The sequence below is a fragment of the Diprion similis genome, chromosome 13 (assembly GCF_021155765.1).
Source record: "Diprion similis isolate iyDipSimi1 chromosome 13, iyDipSimi1.1, whole genome shotgun sequence".
Taxonomy (NCBI): domain Eukaryota; kingdom Metazoa; phylum Arthropoda; class Insecta; order Hymenoptera; family Diprionidae; genus Diprion; species Diprion similis.
In genome coordinates this window covers 10,795,998-10,813,498 of record NC_060117.1, presented here as the reverse complement: position 1 = coordinate 10,813,498, position 17,501 = coordinate 10,795,998, and the positions used below count along the sequence as shown (strand labels likewise).

General features: G+C 39.5%; 1 protein-coding gene across 1 annotated transcript; it reads right to left on the bottom strand.

The window, feature by feature from the left end:
- Positions 1-10,110: 10,110 nt before the first annotated feature.
- On the bottom strand, positions 10,111-11,145 carry LOC124413866. The gene has a single exon (XM_046894653.1). The coding sequence runs from the start codon at positions 11,143-11,145 to the stop codon at positions 10,111-10,113; it is 1,035 nt and encodes a 344-aa protein (XP_046750609.1).
- Between the last annotated feature and the right edge of the window lie 6,356 nt (positions 11,146-17,501).

The window sequence follows — 17,501 nt, the reverse complement described above, 5'->3', positions numbered from 1 at the left end:
TGGCCAATTTCTGTGGGTGGTAACTAATCTGTAAATTTTTTTTCAAAATTTTGAAAAAGTAAAAAGACGCTCCACTTTTTGCCAAAATAAGGCATTAACTGCCCAAGTTTTCACTCTGATCGCTTGAGCGGTATAGGAGTTTTGCATCCCCACGTTTTCGAGGTGTACAACGGGTCTTCGTATGCACCTTAATATCTAATATTGCAAGTCATTTCGCGACTGGTTAGTTTACTATCAAATTGTAGGGACTATCATCTTTTTCTTTGATTTTATCTCGTTTGAATGATTTTCTGATATCGCTTAATAGCAGCGCCTTACTTATGCTTAAGTAGAATATCTCTGATTATCTTGTCTTGATATAATTTCTTACATATTGTTCTCAGTAGTGATTGGTAAATTAACTAGCTTATAAAATCTCTAATTTTGTCTCTCATTCCGTTTCTTGCTATCTAATATCTATTTTCTCTTTATCTCTTTTATATTTTCTCAACTATTGTTCCTTTGATTTTTTGATAGTTTTGGATTTAATTATTATCGAATATCTGGGAGTAATTATATCGAAGCGTACCGCGTGCGTGATCTTATATCGCTGCGCGGTATAGCCGTTGTTCTTTTTTGACATTGGAGTATTGTGCCATATCGAATAACACCTTTTTCACCGCTTTCTTTGCTAATACCGATGTTACGTAGTTTGTCCGTAGATCTCTAATTTGTAATGTATCGCATTATACTATTTCATTTCTGTAATACCTGTTCTTGATACGTCAAGATACCTGTCTCTTGTTTACCGTGATTATAAAATTTCGTCGTATTGCATATATCGCAAGCTAGAACCTACGTATTTCTCTAATTTCCATTGTAATCTTTATAATACATGTTTTATATCATTTTGTCATATCTGATTCTTTGTAACTTCGCTGCAACTATTGAATTATCTAATTGACTTGTAATCCTTGATTTCTTTATGACTTATGATATCTCTTGTTTCTTAATTAACTGTAGTATCTCTTGTTTCTTAATGTTTCTAAATGTTAGGCGAACCGCCTGCCGGGGCAGCTCCGGGTGGACCGGCGGGTTGAGGGGGTCGACGGGGAACTGGGGGCTCTCAGACCTGACATTGTGGTCAGGCACGAGCCTTCAAAGAGTATCGTCATCGTCGATGTGGCCGTTCGTTTCGAGAACCGAAAAGTCGCTTTTGACGAGATCAGGGCGCGCAAACTTGTGAAACTTTCCGACCAGCTCGGAAGGAGCGGCTACCAGGTGACGGTCTCTGCGTTCGTCGTCGGCGCCCTCGGCTCATGGGACCCGAGGAATGAGTCGGTGCTGAAGCAGCTGCGTGTCAGTAAACGATACGCGACTCTGATGCACCGTCTCATTGTCTCGGAGACCATTCGCTGGTCACGCGATATATACGTGGAGCACGTCTCTGGTGTCCGGCAATACCGTGTGCCGGTGCCTGGTGGGCCTCGGGCGGTGGGCAGCGGAGCTGATGAAAATAACAACAGCTCTGTAAGCAAAGAGCCTCCGCTCGCGGGCCTCAGTCTGGTCGCGTCTCCATAGTTAATTGTGCGCGTCTTATTTTAATTATTCATTTTACGTTCTTGTTTGGGTGTATAAACACTAATCACGGTGGACGGGGGTGTCCGGCCTCCCCTCCTAGGACTTGAAAACTGGGTCCCACCTACATAAACATATTTTATCTATTAACCGTGTTTTTATGTTTTGTCATGTTTTGACTGTCCTCACGCGAGTATTTTGCGTGCCTGTATGGACACACCGACCCATCCATGCACATGATCTCAATATTCACCTATTTACCGATTTTTATTTTATTTATTTATTTATTGATCTCAAAGCCATCTATCTATTTATTGATTTTAATTCTATTTATCTTTTTATTAATCTTAATGTCGTCTAACTATTTATTGATTCCGGTTTCATGTACCTATTTATTGACCCTAATCTTATCTAACTATTTATCTATTTATTGATTTCAATTTTATGTTTTCTGCATATTTGTATATTTGACTCCTATATACGACAGTATGTGCAGAGATGGGCTGGTCGTAGTGGGTCCTAGGGGAGGGGTGCTGCGACGCCCCCCACATAACAGTAACACTTAGCCAAGAAAGCCTGAAGCTTAATAGACTCAACTTTATGTACCTGGATGTCCCTTTTATATTTTTTTTGTTTTTAATCTATTTATATGCTATTTATTTTATTTATTTTTATATATACTTTTATCCCATGGACGAAGGTGCAAGATTTGTATATACATAGGCTAAGCGATAAGTAATATCAATATTACATGAAAGAAATGATGATGAACCATTTAAAACTAGCCACCGCCAGAGGCGGACATTGTACTTACACCCCCGGGCAAATATGTAAGCCCAGGGGAACATGATTTGAAAATAAAGCCTCTTTATCTCTTGCTTCTTGATTAACTGAAATATCTCTTGCTTTCTTTTGTCAATTGTAGTATTTCTGTATTTCCTATCTATTATCGTGCCTTATTGATTTTAACTACAAATTTGCTGCGATTATTCCGTATTTATGTGATCATACTTCTCTCGCCATACTATGGTCTTTAATTTGAATTAAAAACAATTAGTTTAAGAACCTTAGATTTTGCATTGCATGCTAGCCTATTTTACCCGCTTTGTAAAGTTGCTGATTGTCACATCGAGTAATAGTATTGCAATCACACCCGCTTCATACCGCTAAATCGCACGAATAATTGTATCGAGCGTGTTGCCTCTGAATCAAACTTTCTCTCTGGCTGTATTTGAATCTCTGCTTATCTTTTCAATACACTTCATACAATTACCATTTTATTGAAATTTGTGTTCTATCGAATTGGATACGACCCATCCCCTCTACCATTACCTTTATCTACTGGGCAAGCTGTGTAAAACCGTCGTAGAATCTGATCTATTTCGTCTATTATCGTATCTCTGACGCTCTGCGTCTGGCACCCAACAATCATATCTTTTTCTAATTATCGTTTTTACCTTGTGATCAGGTCAGTAACTGCACCGTAGAGTAGCGTGATTATCCCTCCCTCAAGAATTACCGGTTTTCGAAGATAAACTACGCATTTATCACTTTTTTCCCCTCTCTCTTTTTCTTTTAAATAATAATGACGTTGCAGTATATGCGCAGATGCGTGAGTGTCGATAGCGCCAAGAGAGAACGCTTAGTAACCAGTTGCACGGTACACCTAGCCACGGGTAGACCTCACACCCACTATACAATGTACATTATCAGGTTGTACAGTAATGTTCATCGATGCATGCATTATGGCTAACTTTATTTTTTCAACTTTTGTTTCTTTTCTACTCCCATTTTATGTGCCTATGGCCGGTGAAGCAGTGCACAAGAGAAATGGGAGAAACCACGACGACAGCCTCTTGGCGCTGTCATCCATATAACCTCTAAGATCGCGAAGGCACGAATAACCTCTTTCACAAACTGCATAAGTCGTCAATTTAAGTATAAATATTTAATTTTATCATATTTATATATTCTTCGAGTCTTAAATTGACGGCTTATGCACTTTGTGAAAGAGGTTATTCGTGCCCTCGCGATCTTAGAGGTTATATGGATAACAGCGCCGAGAGGCTGTCGTCGTGGTTTCTCCCACTTCTCCTGTCGACTGTTTCACCGGCCATAGACACATAAAATACGAGTAGAAAAGAAACAAAAGTTGAAAAAATAAAGTTAGCCACAGTGCATGCATCGATGAACATTACTGTACATCTCAGAATAAACATTAAGTAACCATACCAACAACCACGGATTATTTCGATCAAACCACTCAACAATTCCAACAGAATATAACCCACTTAGTGGTGGGGTGAGAAAGTTGGTATAAAACCGTGCAGATTGCAGCATTTGGTTCAGTATTTTACACGATGAAATTCGTATTAGACGTGCAAGGATTTAACAGAACGGTACACCGTTTCACACCGAAACAGTTGGCTATTTCATCTTTGAACTCTGAAACTCATCTTTCAGTTTTCCTTTTCGAACCACCATACGGTTGGGACTGTTTGTCTGCCCACTTTAAAAGCCGAAATTCTTGGTTACAACGTAATTACCATGGACTATCGTGGATCAGCGGTGATATACCATTCGACAAGCTTCTTTTCATCCTCAGACATAATGCACTACGTAATGCTTCAAAAGTTTACGTGAAGGGGTTGAAAAAGAAGAAATGGTTGGAGAACATTTTACGTGAAAAAGAAGTTGAAGTCATCGATTTGATGGAGTTGCGATCTTTCTTTGTAAAAGTTGAACGAGATGTTTGATATTGAACATGAATGTGTACATCATCGTGGATTGTTATGTCCGAGTTGTGCTGCATAAAACGTGTTTTTTATACAAAAATTTTTATTGAAACATAAAACCCTATTGATATCTTCTCAAACTGTTCAGAGTCTGGATCTTGGTTATGATACTATTGAATAAGAAGCCTATATATAATCATGTCTAATACCAATATTAGGGATCTATGTAAACCGTAATCCTAAGTTCTCTGAATAAAATCAATTCCATCGATATCAGACATTACTCTTATAACCTATTTCCTCAGATTTAAGGCAGGAGTCTCATCTAGAAATTGGAAAAAATCGTTTTTTTCCATTCTATTATTCCTTGGACCTTTCTTAATACGCTTGTGAAAACCATGTATTGACATTTCGAAAATTAGCAGAGCAATAGAAATTATATGCAAGTCGCGCGCTCAGGTAGCGTAGTCAGGAAGCAGCTGCACGCTCGTTCCGAGAAGGGGCAGTGTCCCCTAGAGCTCCCAATAGTATAACGGTAATCCAGTTCTCAGAATTATTTCGAATACTTCTCTATTTCGTTTCAACGTATGAACTGTGCTAGATTCAGTTACGTCCCAACCTTCGAACAGAGCAGACACGGAAATAATTCTGTGAAATGAACAGTTAAAAAGAATCTTCATCATCGTAGCTAATGGTGTCAGGGTATTGTACTTGGAAAAAACGAGGTCTCAGTTCACGGTTTGGCGTTACTAGTATAATTGGTAAATACAGCAAAAAAGTGCTAGATACTGTAGTCAAATCAAGCTTTTGCCAAGTGTGTGCCGTAAGTAAAAACAAGATAATCAACGAGGAATTCGATGATTGGTTCGAAACTCACGAAGACTGTATTAATAACAACCATGGCAGTGCGGATGAGATGGAAGTTGGCGCGGCATTAGAGATGTTTCTCCGTTTGGTAGAAAAATACGGCGTGCAATACACTCGATACATAGGCGACGGAGATTGCAAAACCTATAAAGCAATTCTAGATGCGTGTCCCTACGGCAAAGATAGTATTGAACAAGAAAAAAGTGTATTGGACATGTTTCCAAAAGAATGGGAACAAGATTACGTGACGTTAAAAAAACAATATAAAGGTTGTAACACGGCGATTAGCGCCGCGTTGTTTGACCTCCTCATCCCCGTATAAAGTGAAAAAGCAGCCAGGAATGCAGGCAACTGATATGGTCGCTTATATAATCTCAAGTTTTATTATTAATTTCTCTCGATTTTGTTTTGCCTTTTTCCCACCTGTCCCGAGCTATCCTGAGCACAAAAGGCGGAGAAAGGAGGAAAATCATGCAGCTACCGACGTCCATACACCGAGGATACGTCTTCGACGATGAAACCACCCTGGCAGGCGGTTATTAACCAGGACTCTAATCATTGTGTGGGAGAAACCAATCCAGTTCGCCTGACGTAAGTGAGCTTTTGTTACCGCTCGAACCGCCCGAGACGCATTAGCTTCCATATTGTCTTTGGTGACCGTTTGGGTCGTATCTTTCCGTATCTCAGGTTTTTATGTCTCTTATTAATTTTATCAATGACAATTTCTACGAGCCTGACTAATAATTTGTGTCCCTAATTTTGTTCTCGAATTTCTGTTAATTTTCTCCCGCATGGCTCCCGCGTCTACGTGGCGACGGCGTCGTTTTCTATTTCTCGTGTTTTCGGGTAGCTGTTTTTGAATATCGTTTTGGCTATCGTTGCCGTATGATTAATTGTTGTATCTGATGGCGTTACCTTGTTACCGTGAGTAAAAAATTATATCTCGTTGTGCAACGGTCGTAAATTATTGCGCAATAGCGTCGGTTGCGGCCATATTTGTGGCGTCTCCGTTTGAATCGTCCCCACGCTGACTTTACGTTGCCGCGTGGTGCTGCTTTCGAGATATCGACTCGTCGCAGTAGATCGAGACCGTGCTACGCCCGTGCATTCCCCGAGTGTCCGCGCCACGGTAGGCTCCCCCCCCCCTGCCCCTACTTCAAGCGAGCCGCGTGACTGTACTCTCTTCTTTAAGATATATTCGACGCGTGCGCTTTATTCTCTTTCCTTTCGTTACGAATTTTGTTACCGATTGTAAATTGATATCAAGACTCTTTGTTAAATTTATCTCGTAATTTGAAGATATCTCGCGACAGCTGACGTTTGTAGCTCGTCTTTAAATTCCCTTGTATTGTATCGAGCCATCCGTTATCAGCTGTCCCATCCAGCCTATTCCGTATCTTAATTTGTTAAGTTTTCTTGTATTTCGTTTATCGAAGATTATCTATTTTAGTTTACGTTATTATTTCCATTTTATATCGATTTTTTCCCTCTTTCTTGTATTCCGACCATTGGAGATTGTGCATCTTAATTTACGTTACTATTTTCCTTTCCTAACGAGTTTTTAAGCTTTTCTTATATTCCGACTAATGAAGATTGTCTGTTCTAATTTACGCTATTATTTCCGTTTCTTTGTATCGAGACTTTTGAAATATCTTTTGTTTGTTATCAACGCCCGTAGAGGGTTGTGTACGATTTAGGCGGTTTTGAGACCTAATTTCGTTCCTTCTAATAAACTAACTTTTCGTTACCTTTATTTTGGCAATTAAAAAAAAAAAGTGTGTTAAATGTTCACTACCCCGCGACTCCCCTTCGCCAAATACTGAGCTACCGAGTTTTCTTTTCCCTTCCTACCTTTATTCTCTTTTAGATTATCGTGATACATTGTACCTGGCGCCCAACAATAACTTCCTTTTTATTTGTTTCTGCGGATTATTAACTTTTAGCCTAATTATCCGTTCTAACAGTTCCTTTTTTTGTGACGTATCGAATGCCTTGTTTGTCCTCATCTTTGCTGCTGACACGATTCCCCTAGTAGGTAGGCATCGATTGACGGGTTGCAAATAACAGATCATATCTGCCATGGTATTTTGGAATGTCTGTGATTGTGTGTTAAGCGGGGTAGATGTCTGAGTTGAGGGGTTATATTTTAGGGCAAAGTTATTCTGCATCGGTTGTGGGAAGGAAAATTGACTGACAAGGTAATCGGTTGACTTGGCGGCTTACTACGGTCTAGCGATTAGAAGAAATTGTCACTTAATCGAAAAAATGAATAAAGCCGTGTGGTCAACATTCTATCACTACCCTCCAAGTAACTAAAACCATCAACACATGTATTGCCCACCGGGACCTTCGAGCTGGTGCAAGTGGCGTAACGCAGAGGCTGCTGGGTCACTCGAAGATTTCAGACATGATAGATCGCCGCTCTGTGATCAAGTCTTAGAGGCGATAAAGTCCATATACGAAAATCTTGCGTCGGACGGTCTGTAAGAGCGGTGTCGAGGAGCGGAGACGCAAAACAATAATGAATCTCTATATTCATTGATTCGGATGTTCACTCCAAAACACAATCACTCTGGAGCTGTTGTGATAGCAATTGCCACTTTTCTAGCTACGTGTATTTTCAACGAAGGGTTTACAAAAATATTGAAGATATTACATCCGATGGGTGTAAAAATCGGACAGCAAGCATACGCATATGTAACGTTACGTAATCAACAGAGAATCGACCGTACCGAAAGACGTTCGTTATTCGCCTCAAAAGAAGCCAGGACTCCTGGAAGGGAAACACTATTGAAGCAAGACCATTTCTACGAAAGGGGAAAAGGAAGCAATCTATGGACCTGGGTTGGCAGATTAACTAGTAAGCATCGATAATTTAATTTAAACCTCGTCTAACGGTATGAAAACTTTGAACGCGTGTGACGTTGCACCCCGCGTGCACGTCGCAATAAGCCCCAAGCCCGCGGAGCGGGGCCGAACAATGCCGAACCGGCCCGGGCGCACCCGAAGACGCGCCGGGCCGGCCGGAGAAGTCACTCTTGTCACTCTTGTGCCAACTTCTGGATTGGAAGGAAGCCCCCTCGACACCACGTTCACGCGGCTAAAAAGGTTAGCTGACCCACATTTGGCTCCTCCGTGCATCTACCACGCCAATCGCCTTCTCCTCCCGCCACCACATCACACCACCGCATCCTTATCAGATCTTCTCCCCCTTCCCCACACACACCCACACATACCCACACACTCACACACACACCCTCTCACTCACACTATCATTTATACCTAATCATTAGTTTTAAGGAATTAGATTTAAAATAACGCTAACCGGCTGGGGCGTGACCAGCCGCCACGCGGGACCGACCCATTTGTTATTTAGTAAGTAAGGCTCGACGAAACAAACCCCAAATATACGTTTGACTTTCGCATTTCCACAATTTCGACGTGTGAACTTACTCTCCCCCGTCTCTCGTCTCCCTCCTCTCTCCCCCAAATAAGTGCGAGGTTCACCCCTCATCACACGCGTTTATCTCCAAACTATGTTTTTTTAAATCAGCGCCCACGATATCTCAATAACTAACTGACCGATTGAGCTCAAATTTTGCACATACCTTCGCCAGATTCTTTCTGAGGACTGGTAGCAGAATTGAGTTGAACAATGATTTCGTCAACATCGTTATTCAAAGTTTAACAGGCCGCCATTTTGTAACAAAATTTTTTTAAGTACTGATTCTGCCTTTAGTACTCAGAATACTCATAGAGATTGGCAATATATATTTATTTTCTTCAGATGCATACAACATCACCCAGAGTGGGCGCCGATTGGGCGGTTTTCGGCGGACCATGTTGTAAAAAAATAAAAAAATGCATTAAAATATTTGAAATAATTTTTTTTTTCAATGTAGATACATTCTTAACGGAATGATAAATACACATATGTAACTTTCATCAAGACTACTTCAACGGTTTAAAAATTATTCCAGCCCAAAAATGACGTCAAACATCTCGCTCTAGACCAGACTACTGCCTTAAGTCAGAACCTCAAGAATTCAACGTTTTTGCTGATCGCTAGACATTACATCAGAGGATTCCGAGAACTGCTTTTTTCATAATTCGGGGGGGTCTAAGCTTCTACAGTTTCAACGTTTTGCTGATCGCCATGGGCTGCTTGACGACATGTCGTACGATTTGCTATTTTATTCGTCACGAATGTAGGTGTGAATCCAAAACTTGCAACGTCTCGTCGATCTTCGCGGGCCGCTCAACGTCGAGTCGATACTTGTCAGACGATCCGTTGGTCCATTGGTCATCGGTGAAGGTGTAGATCCAGAACCTTCAACGTTTCACTGATCGACGCGGGCCACTTAGCGTCATATTGCTACTTTTCAGAAGATTCGTTTGTTTTCTGCTAATTGAGCTTCTATGCCGGTGTGAATTTTGACATTGTGTCGATTGGCGGTTCCGAAAACTGTTTGTCTTCCTACATTCTGCGAATTCGTCGTTGTTAACCCTCGAACGTCTCACACCCTCTGCAAGAAGAATCTTCTAGAAGCCGACTCATGCTGGAAGATCCTTTTAGAAGGTGGGTCTTGTCGAACTGCACAAGTTTATGTCTGCGTCTGGATCTTGCTCAATGCACATCGGTAACAGGTTGAGCGTGATGGTAACCTCATTCACTACCGATACGGTTACGAAACAACTAATGACGGTAACAGTGGCATAGATAGGTGTTCGGTGCCCTGGAGCAGAAATGTCGATGCGCCCCCTGGATCTGGGGTGTCTCGCGCTTTGCAAGTTGAAAATATAAGGTTGGACAAAACACACGGACATGAATAATATCATATTCTTTATTAATTATGAAACAAATATTACATATCTCTGAGAAAAGCATAACTATAAGTTCCACTCTTACAATTAGTATCAACCTATTTTCTGAGTACGTCAACTACTTATTTTAAAGCTTACATTTTCTAGCTTTGATTGTCGCGAATTGGTTGACCAAATCGTTCAAATCGAGTTGTTTTGCTCTTTGTCGCTCGATAGAGATTATTGCAAGTGAGCTTAATCGGTTCTGTGATATTGAATTTCGAAAGTAAGTTTCAATCAAATTCAGTTTCGAAAAACTCCTTTCAGCCGATGCAACCGTAACTGGTAGAGTTAGAAATATAAAACATGCTGCGTTAACGTCAGGAAAACTACTTGAAGCTTGAGTCTTAATCAAAAGCAATTCCGCGACTTCTCGCACTGTTGTAATCTTGGACAGTGAATCAGAGAAACACATTTTCAACTGCTGCGATTGAGGTCCGATATTCGATGAGATATTTTCCGGATATGCCTTAACGAGTACAGCAACTTTGTTTATAACATCTTGGTCCGACGATCGTAGAAGAACAGGCGGGTACAAGCAACCAAAGATCCCAGATATTTCATGCAGGGCCTTGAAGCGTATTCGCAATTGCGAAATCACAATGTCCAAATTGTAATTGAACACTTCACATTGAAATCGTTTTTCGGGATCTTCTAAGCGTTCATCTGATTGGAGTTCGTCGAATATCCTGCGCGTACGACGAACTCGTTTTTCTGGAAAGCTTGGAATAATCTTCCAGTCTTCAGCTAGCTTCACCGAATCATCCTTCACTATGTGCCAATTATTTCTCAAGCTGGAGAATTCTTCAATCAATGGCGAAAGCATCTCGACCAGTTTTTGGATGTCTTCTTGTTTTGTTTGGAGCAATTTCGATACGACATCAACAGATCCTAAGATTTTATTTTGCAGAACGATCAAAATCACTGTACTAAACTCGCCAAAATATTTCGCCAGTGCTGCAGCTCGCACTTTTTCATCAGCTTTTTTTCCACTGAGCGATAAATATGTCAAAATTTTCATAACATTGAAGTAGCGGCTGCGAAGAGAATCTACTGCTTGAATTTGAGACGACCATCTAGTCGGGCACACTTTCCTTAAAGTTTGTTTCATAGGCCCATCCATCAGTATGGCCCATCATGTAATTGCACTGAAAAAGACGTACAGCTTTTCCAAGTTGTCGAAAAAATTTCGAACCTCTTGGATGCCTCGAACTGCATCGTTAATCACAAGGTTCAAGCTATGGGCACAGCAGTGGATGTATCGAGCGGCAGGATTTTTTCGTTTCAGACGGGCTTAAAGTCCGGTGTATACTCCGCTCATATTAGCAGCTCCGTCATACCCTTGTCCCCTCAATTTCGAGAAATCGGTAAAATTTTTAATGACTTCCACCACAGTGTTCTCCAGGTCACTCGATGCCTGGCTCTTAACTTCAATAAAGCCGACGAAAGATTCTTTTATTTCGAGCTCTATTGGCTTGCCCATCTCATTTTTTCTGCATATCACATATCGGAATACGGTGCTGTGCTGGTCAATTTTAGATATATCCTGTGTTGTATCGGTGATGATGGAAACAAATGCAGCATCTTTTATTTCGGTCTTGATTTTCAATATTATTTTACTGGCAAGGAGCTCAAGTATCTCGTTTTGAATATCTGGACTGAGGTAATTCAGGGAGCCCTTCGGACGTTTTAGAACTAAAACCGGATCGTAGTGTGCTAAAAGGTGTATGATTTATAAAAAGTTTCCTTTGGACGTTGTTTTGTCGTCTCGTATTCTGTGAGCACGAAATGGAAGATCGTTCGTAGCTAGAGTGAGAGTCACGTCAAAGATACGTCGTAGTACTGAATGCCAATAATTAGTTGCATCGTCCAATTGATTCATCTGTTGAGCAGTAATCGTTTTATCAGCCTCCCAGTGATCGTATACCTCGCACGATATTGTATGTTGTTGGGACGTTTCGTGTCTCACAATGTTACGAGCTAAGTGAGCCCAATCAGAGGTACCTTTCACAAGACACTGATTTGATGTCGATGAATCGAACAACCAGCATGGTTGGCAATAGCATATGTTCAGCTTTGTCGAATAGCTTAACCAGTGTCGCTTTATTACCACGGGTAGCTTCTCACTTTTCGTTCTCCTGACATAATAACTGGCATCAAAACCCCTTCCGCAGTTTCGTCCCCCTTTATTCACTGGAAATGGTCCATTTGGTTGACATGGACCGATTATAATAATGCGTCGCTTTTGTGCTGGTGTAAGAATTCCAGTGAAATCTGCCCGATCTGAAGTCTGAATGATCAACGGATTCGGCGCTGCTGTAAACGAAGGGACTGTAACGTGATAATCCGATGGACCTTGCTCCGAGCCTTGATCCGAGCCTTGATCCTCGGGCGCTGGAGTTTTAAAAGGTAGCACGGATTCATTATCATCAACACTTGATGACTCTCCGTTATCAGCACCTGCAGGAGTACTGGTAACTTTCGTAAAGAAATTTGACATTTTTGGCACTTTTTTTAACAGTTCCTGTTCAGCTTCACGTTTTTCACTTTTTCGTTTTCTATTTTCTGCGCCACTTGCCTTTTTTTTATGCCAATTTGATTCGGACATTGTGACGTAGATTCTAACCTATGACGGCGGTTTATACTCTCCGGGATTCATGACAAGGGGGTTCCCCGATCCGTTCTGTCGGGCGCCATCTGTTACTGCGGTTGTTTGGTTGTAGTCGAGATTCAAGGATTCGCCACCCGATGGAGTTAGAATCAACCGTAACTCTTCCGGCTCACAGCCAAGTCTTTCGATTTTACATTGCAGATTATTTTTTCAAGTTACCGTAAAGTGATGTTCATCAAGGCGATAAATACGAGTTTCAGTCTACGTGACAGAAAAAAATCAGTATACAAATGAAAAAAAAAAAAAAAAATCGCACAGCCTGGTGCCCCCTTAAGGCTAGCGCCTCGAGCAGGCTGCTCCCTCCGCTCCCCGTAGCTACGCCACTGGACGGTAACTCAAGCAAGAGTAGAATACTCTAATTCATTACCGATGCAGGTTAAAAAGTACCGCTAATGTGGATAATTTTACCATAAGCGATGGTAGGGTACAGCGCAAAACAGATGATTATTTTCCGATAATCGATATTATGGTAACGCAGAACGCACAGCGGTTGTTGGTCGACCACGTCGGTCGCAGTAGGGATAACCTCCTCCACCTCCCACTCCGCTAGAAAAGGTTCACGTCCGCGCTGTGTCGGTAAAGTAAGGATTTGTATCCACAACTCTCCTATATTTACTACTAATGAGGTAAAATACCTATGGTGAGATAATAGGCCATTTGCAGGAAGTAAGAGAGAAGGAGACGCCTGTGTACTAGCAAAAATCGGACCTACATTTGGCTCCGAGTTAGTAATACCGATTTCCTTCACTCACCGCGTTTCTGTTCGTCAATCGTTCGAAATATGTAAATCAGATTAGCAGTCAACACCTCGCTTGATCATCCTCATATGTGAACGATCAAAGAACACAGACACAATGAATAACAAAACTGACTGCGTTTAAATCTGGCCCAACTTTGTATTCTGAAGTTTTGTCTCCTTCTGCTTTACTTCCTAGTCATACGACGCTGGGTGGCAGAGAGATGGGTGGTTCAGAGGTAGTAAGTCAAAATATAAGAGTAAAAGGTGACGACGTTTCTTTTCACTCTCAATTTCAAAATGCATGACTAGCGACCCCGTGACGACGGTGTCTGGTTTGGGAACGACGCGACGGGTGACAGCGCAACCTGCAAACAAGTTGCATACTTTTATTTGGTTACTGACTGTCCGTGGATGCTTATAACTCTCCTCATATGCGAAAATTCTTCTCTGGCTATATATATTGATTGGTTCACCAAAAAATGGATAACCCCTGGACTAATGTCCAGGGGTGAACTCTCTTAAGCATATAACCCCGTTTACTCTCTCGAAGTCAATGTTATTCTTATAAAAAAGAAAAACGGCACATAGTTTTAGTTACTATTCAGTTTCACACATAATATGTAGGCGCTGCAAGATGTAGTTACTGGTTCTTCGTAACCCTAAAGCTAATAAATTTTATAGATATAATCTTACCTAAGGTTTGGTATTGTTCTTGAATTTTTGGAAACTCTGCTTCCACTTTCGACACTTCGGAGACAAGTCGGGCATACAATGCTAGAGACGCCTGCATAGTAACAAGGTCTTTCGGCTCTTGGGTGATTCTGTAAACAGAAATCAATTGACTTTTTTCTTTTTTTCTATACTAGACTGGTTTTTAGTTAGGGTGAGAATCAATTTTGATCTAGCCACTCTCCAAAACATTTTCGATTCAACCAGAAAAAAAAATGAACGTATTACCTCGGCTGGCCAAGTTGAATTTAGTGGGTGCATTTATAATTATAGGCTCTTGTATTTTCTGGAAATGAGGGTGATATGTTCTTTTAAAACCTGTGGATGCACTATTGTTACTTCTTGTATTATTAAGACGACGAATCATAGGTCAGTATTAAATTCACCAGGCAGATTTCTTTGAACCGATTCACAAATAGACACAAGAAAGATGATCGTGTATTCGCACTATTTGCTAACTTTCAAAGTGCTATAACAACTGTATTTGTGAGATTAAAGAGATTTATTTAGGCATAGGGTTCCGCATCAAATAAGCTATTGATGTATGAGGCCAAAATTGTAGAGTTGGATTTATTATATTACCAGCTGCTGCGAGATCTCGTCAAAATGTTGGCACAAATATTTCGTAGCAGTGATGGGCATTTTTTTTAACTAATTGTATCCTAATTACTAATTACAAATATAATTTGTAATTAAAAAAAGAAAATTACTTATTACAATTTTTATTTGTAATTAGAAGAATAAACAACACTAATTACATTTTTAATTCATAACACAGCTCTACAAAATAAATCCTTTTTTTCGTTGCCCTGATTTTTTCTCTCGATTCTGTTATTTGGGAACGTAGAATGTACGAATATGATTATGATTACATTAGATTAGCTTGAATTTTTGTGTTATTGTAGTATCTTATTCGGCATGACTCAATGTTTATGGGCGAAAATCTCTCGTTCGCTCAGAGTTAGGAAAATTTTATCCAAATACTTATTTATAGAGCATGGGATTTCCTGTAAGAATCCGTATTTAGATAGTTCATAAGTCAAGCCATTAAGGAAGAAAATAAATCCAAAAATTTCTTTAACCTGTTATTTAAATGGAAAATGAAAAGAATCAATATTAAGATCTTAAAGACTGAGATGTTCTATTTGAGATGCTCTGCCGGAATTTTGATGCGTGTTTGAAAAACTAAATTGTTTTTTCTTTGGAACACCCTCATACCCTCCCTTTTGACGAAACCTGTGGTGACCTCTCTTTCATGGCAGGAACAACAAAGTATTATATTTTCTATATCTCTTTCATTTTTGTCTAAATAAATTTCTTGAGTACAACTAAAGCTATCGATAGTATTTTTTTCATAAACTTTAGATATTAGACAAGGAAATCGAATTATTCATCTGAAAATTGCTTTAATCAGTCGTATATTAAAATCTCGATGAAATAAAAAATTAGAGCTAATTTCGAAAAACTGCATGCAAGTAGTATCAAATTGTCTTCTAATTACAAATCACAGATGTAAATAGTATCGAATTTTCTTCTAATTACAAATTACGAATGTGATTAGTATCGATATTTCATCTAATTATAAATTGAAAATGTAATTAGAATCGATTTTTCTTCTAATTACAAATGAAAATTGTAATTAGAATTGAATTTCCCTGTAATTAAATTCTCCGAATGTAATTGATATCATTTTTCGAAATTATTGCAATCGTACTCCAGATATATTTTATGAGTTATTCCAACGATATATGAGTGATTCCGAGTGTATATGGGTCATTAAATATAAGTATCAATAATTTAGATTATTTTTCAGTCATCACAATGGAATTCAACTGACTTTTAAGCTCACTTTGATGCTGAGTGTAGAACATAACTGATTTGACTAAATACTATTTTACAAATATTGTGGAAATGTAATCGAATATACGAATGTAAATAAATGGTACCGAATGTTCCAAATAATGAGCAATCGAATGGCTTTCAATCAGTGTTTAGCACCACTAATTATTTTGTGTAATTAATTACACAGAAATTACTAATTATATTTGTAATTTGTAAACAGAAGAAAAATCGATACTAATTCCACTTATAATTTGTAATTAGAAGGAAATTCGATATTAATTACATTCGTAACTTTCTAATTAGAAGAAAAATCGATTTTAATTACATTCGTAATTTGTAATTGAAAATTTTCTAATTATAAAGTGAAAATGTAATTAGTATTTTCTTTCTGTTAATTACAAATTACCAACGTAATAGGTAATTTCGATGCCATTAACTACACCAAGTAATTAGTAGTGTCCAACACTGTTTCGTAGTGTCACTATCAAATGCTCTTCCAAGTTCTGTAAAAGGATACAGCCGGGTAGGCATGCTAAAAGTGCACTTACTCGAAATGGATTTTACAAGTGGCCTACGGTATTTTGTTGTTAAATGACTGACTCATATCAAATTTTACTCTTAAAACTCCATTTAGCTCGAAGTCAGCGCAAAAAAGTGACTTGCAGTTTTTTCACGGTGACATGGCTATTTTTACTTGAAAAATTACAGAAAAATTGCAGAACCCACTAGAACTATGCCGCGCGTCAAATATTATTCGTCGAAATGAAGTACCGTAGCCGTCGGTCGCGGTGGAATACGGTGCGCAACCTGAAGATGTGTCATTAGTATACTTGCCTGCCTTGAGCGTACGGATCGTTTTGCTATTAGACAGCTTACAGTATATTTACTAACATACCGCCTGTATGTTCATTGTGGATCCAAATTTCAGAACGCAACAGACGGAGCCACTTTTGGTGGAACCAGAAAATAGCCGCATTGGATCTGTTATTCTTCTCTCTTCGCGTAGCTAACTATTTATTGTGACTATTGAGCACTATTTTCAGTATCACACCGCTGCCGCCGAAGCTGGTGAGGCTTTGGTATTCATTCGGCGAACAATATACCGAAAATAGAGATGTTTTCTAATCATTAATGTAAGATGGCGTAAAAACTTACAAACGGAAGTAGTTCGTGGCGACAAACAATACATAAGTTGAAAATTATTTTATATGAAAAGATTACATGTGAAGCATTGTAGAGAGAGCATAGATTAATTCTAGAAATGTGCAATATCGTTAGTAACAATTACACGGTCAACCTTAGGTTAAACACTGATAATTGAAGTAACATTTATTGCGAGTTGATTTCCAAAAATTGAAGGTATAGTCGTTTTCATGGCAAAAGATCTATCTTCTTAAGTTCCCAACATGTTAGACTGTTAGCGCCGCGATAACAGACATCGTATTCTCTTCATACTTAGGTTTAGATTTGTCGGTTGGGTTTACACTCTCACACATAT

Excerpts from the sequence above, each read along its gene's own strand:
- LOC124413866 (XM_046894653.1), bottom strand. The coding sequence starts at position 11,145 with ATGGATGGGCCTATGAAACAAACTTTAAGGAAAGTGTGCCCGACTAGA.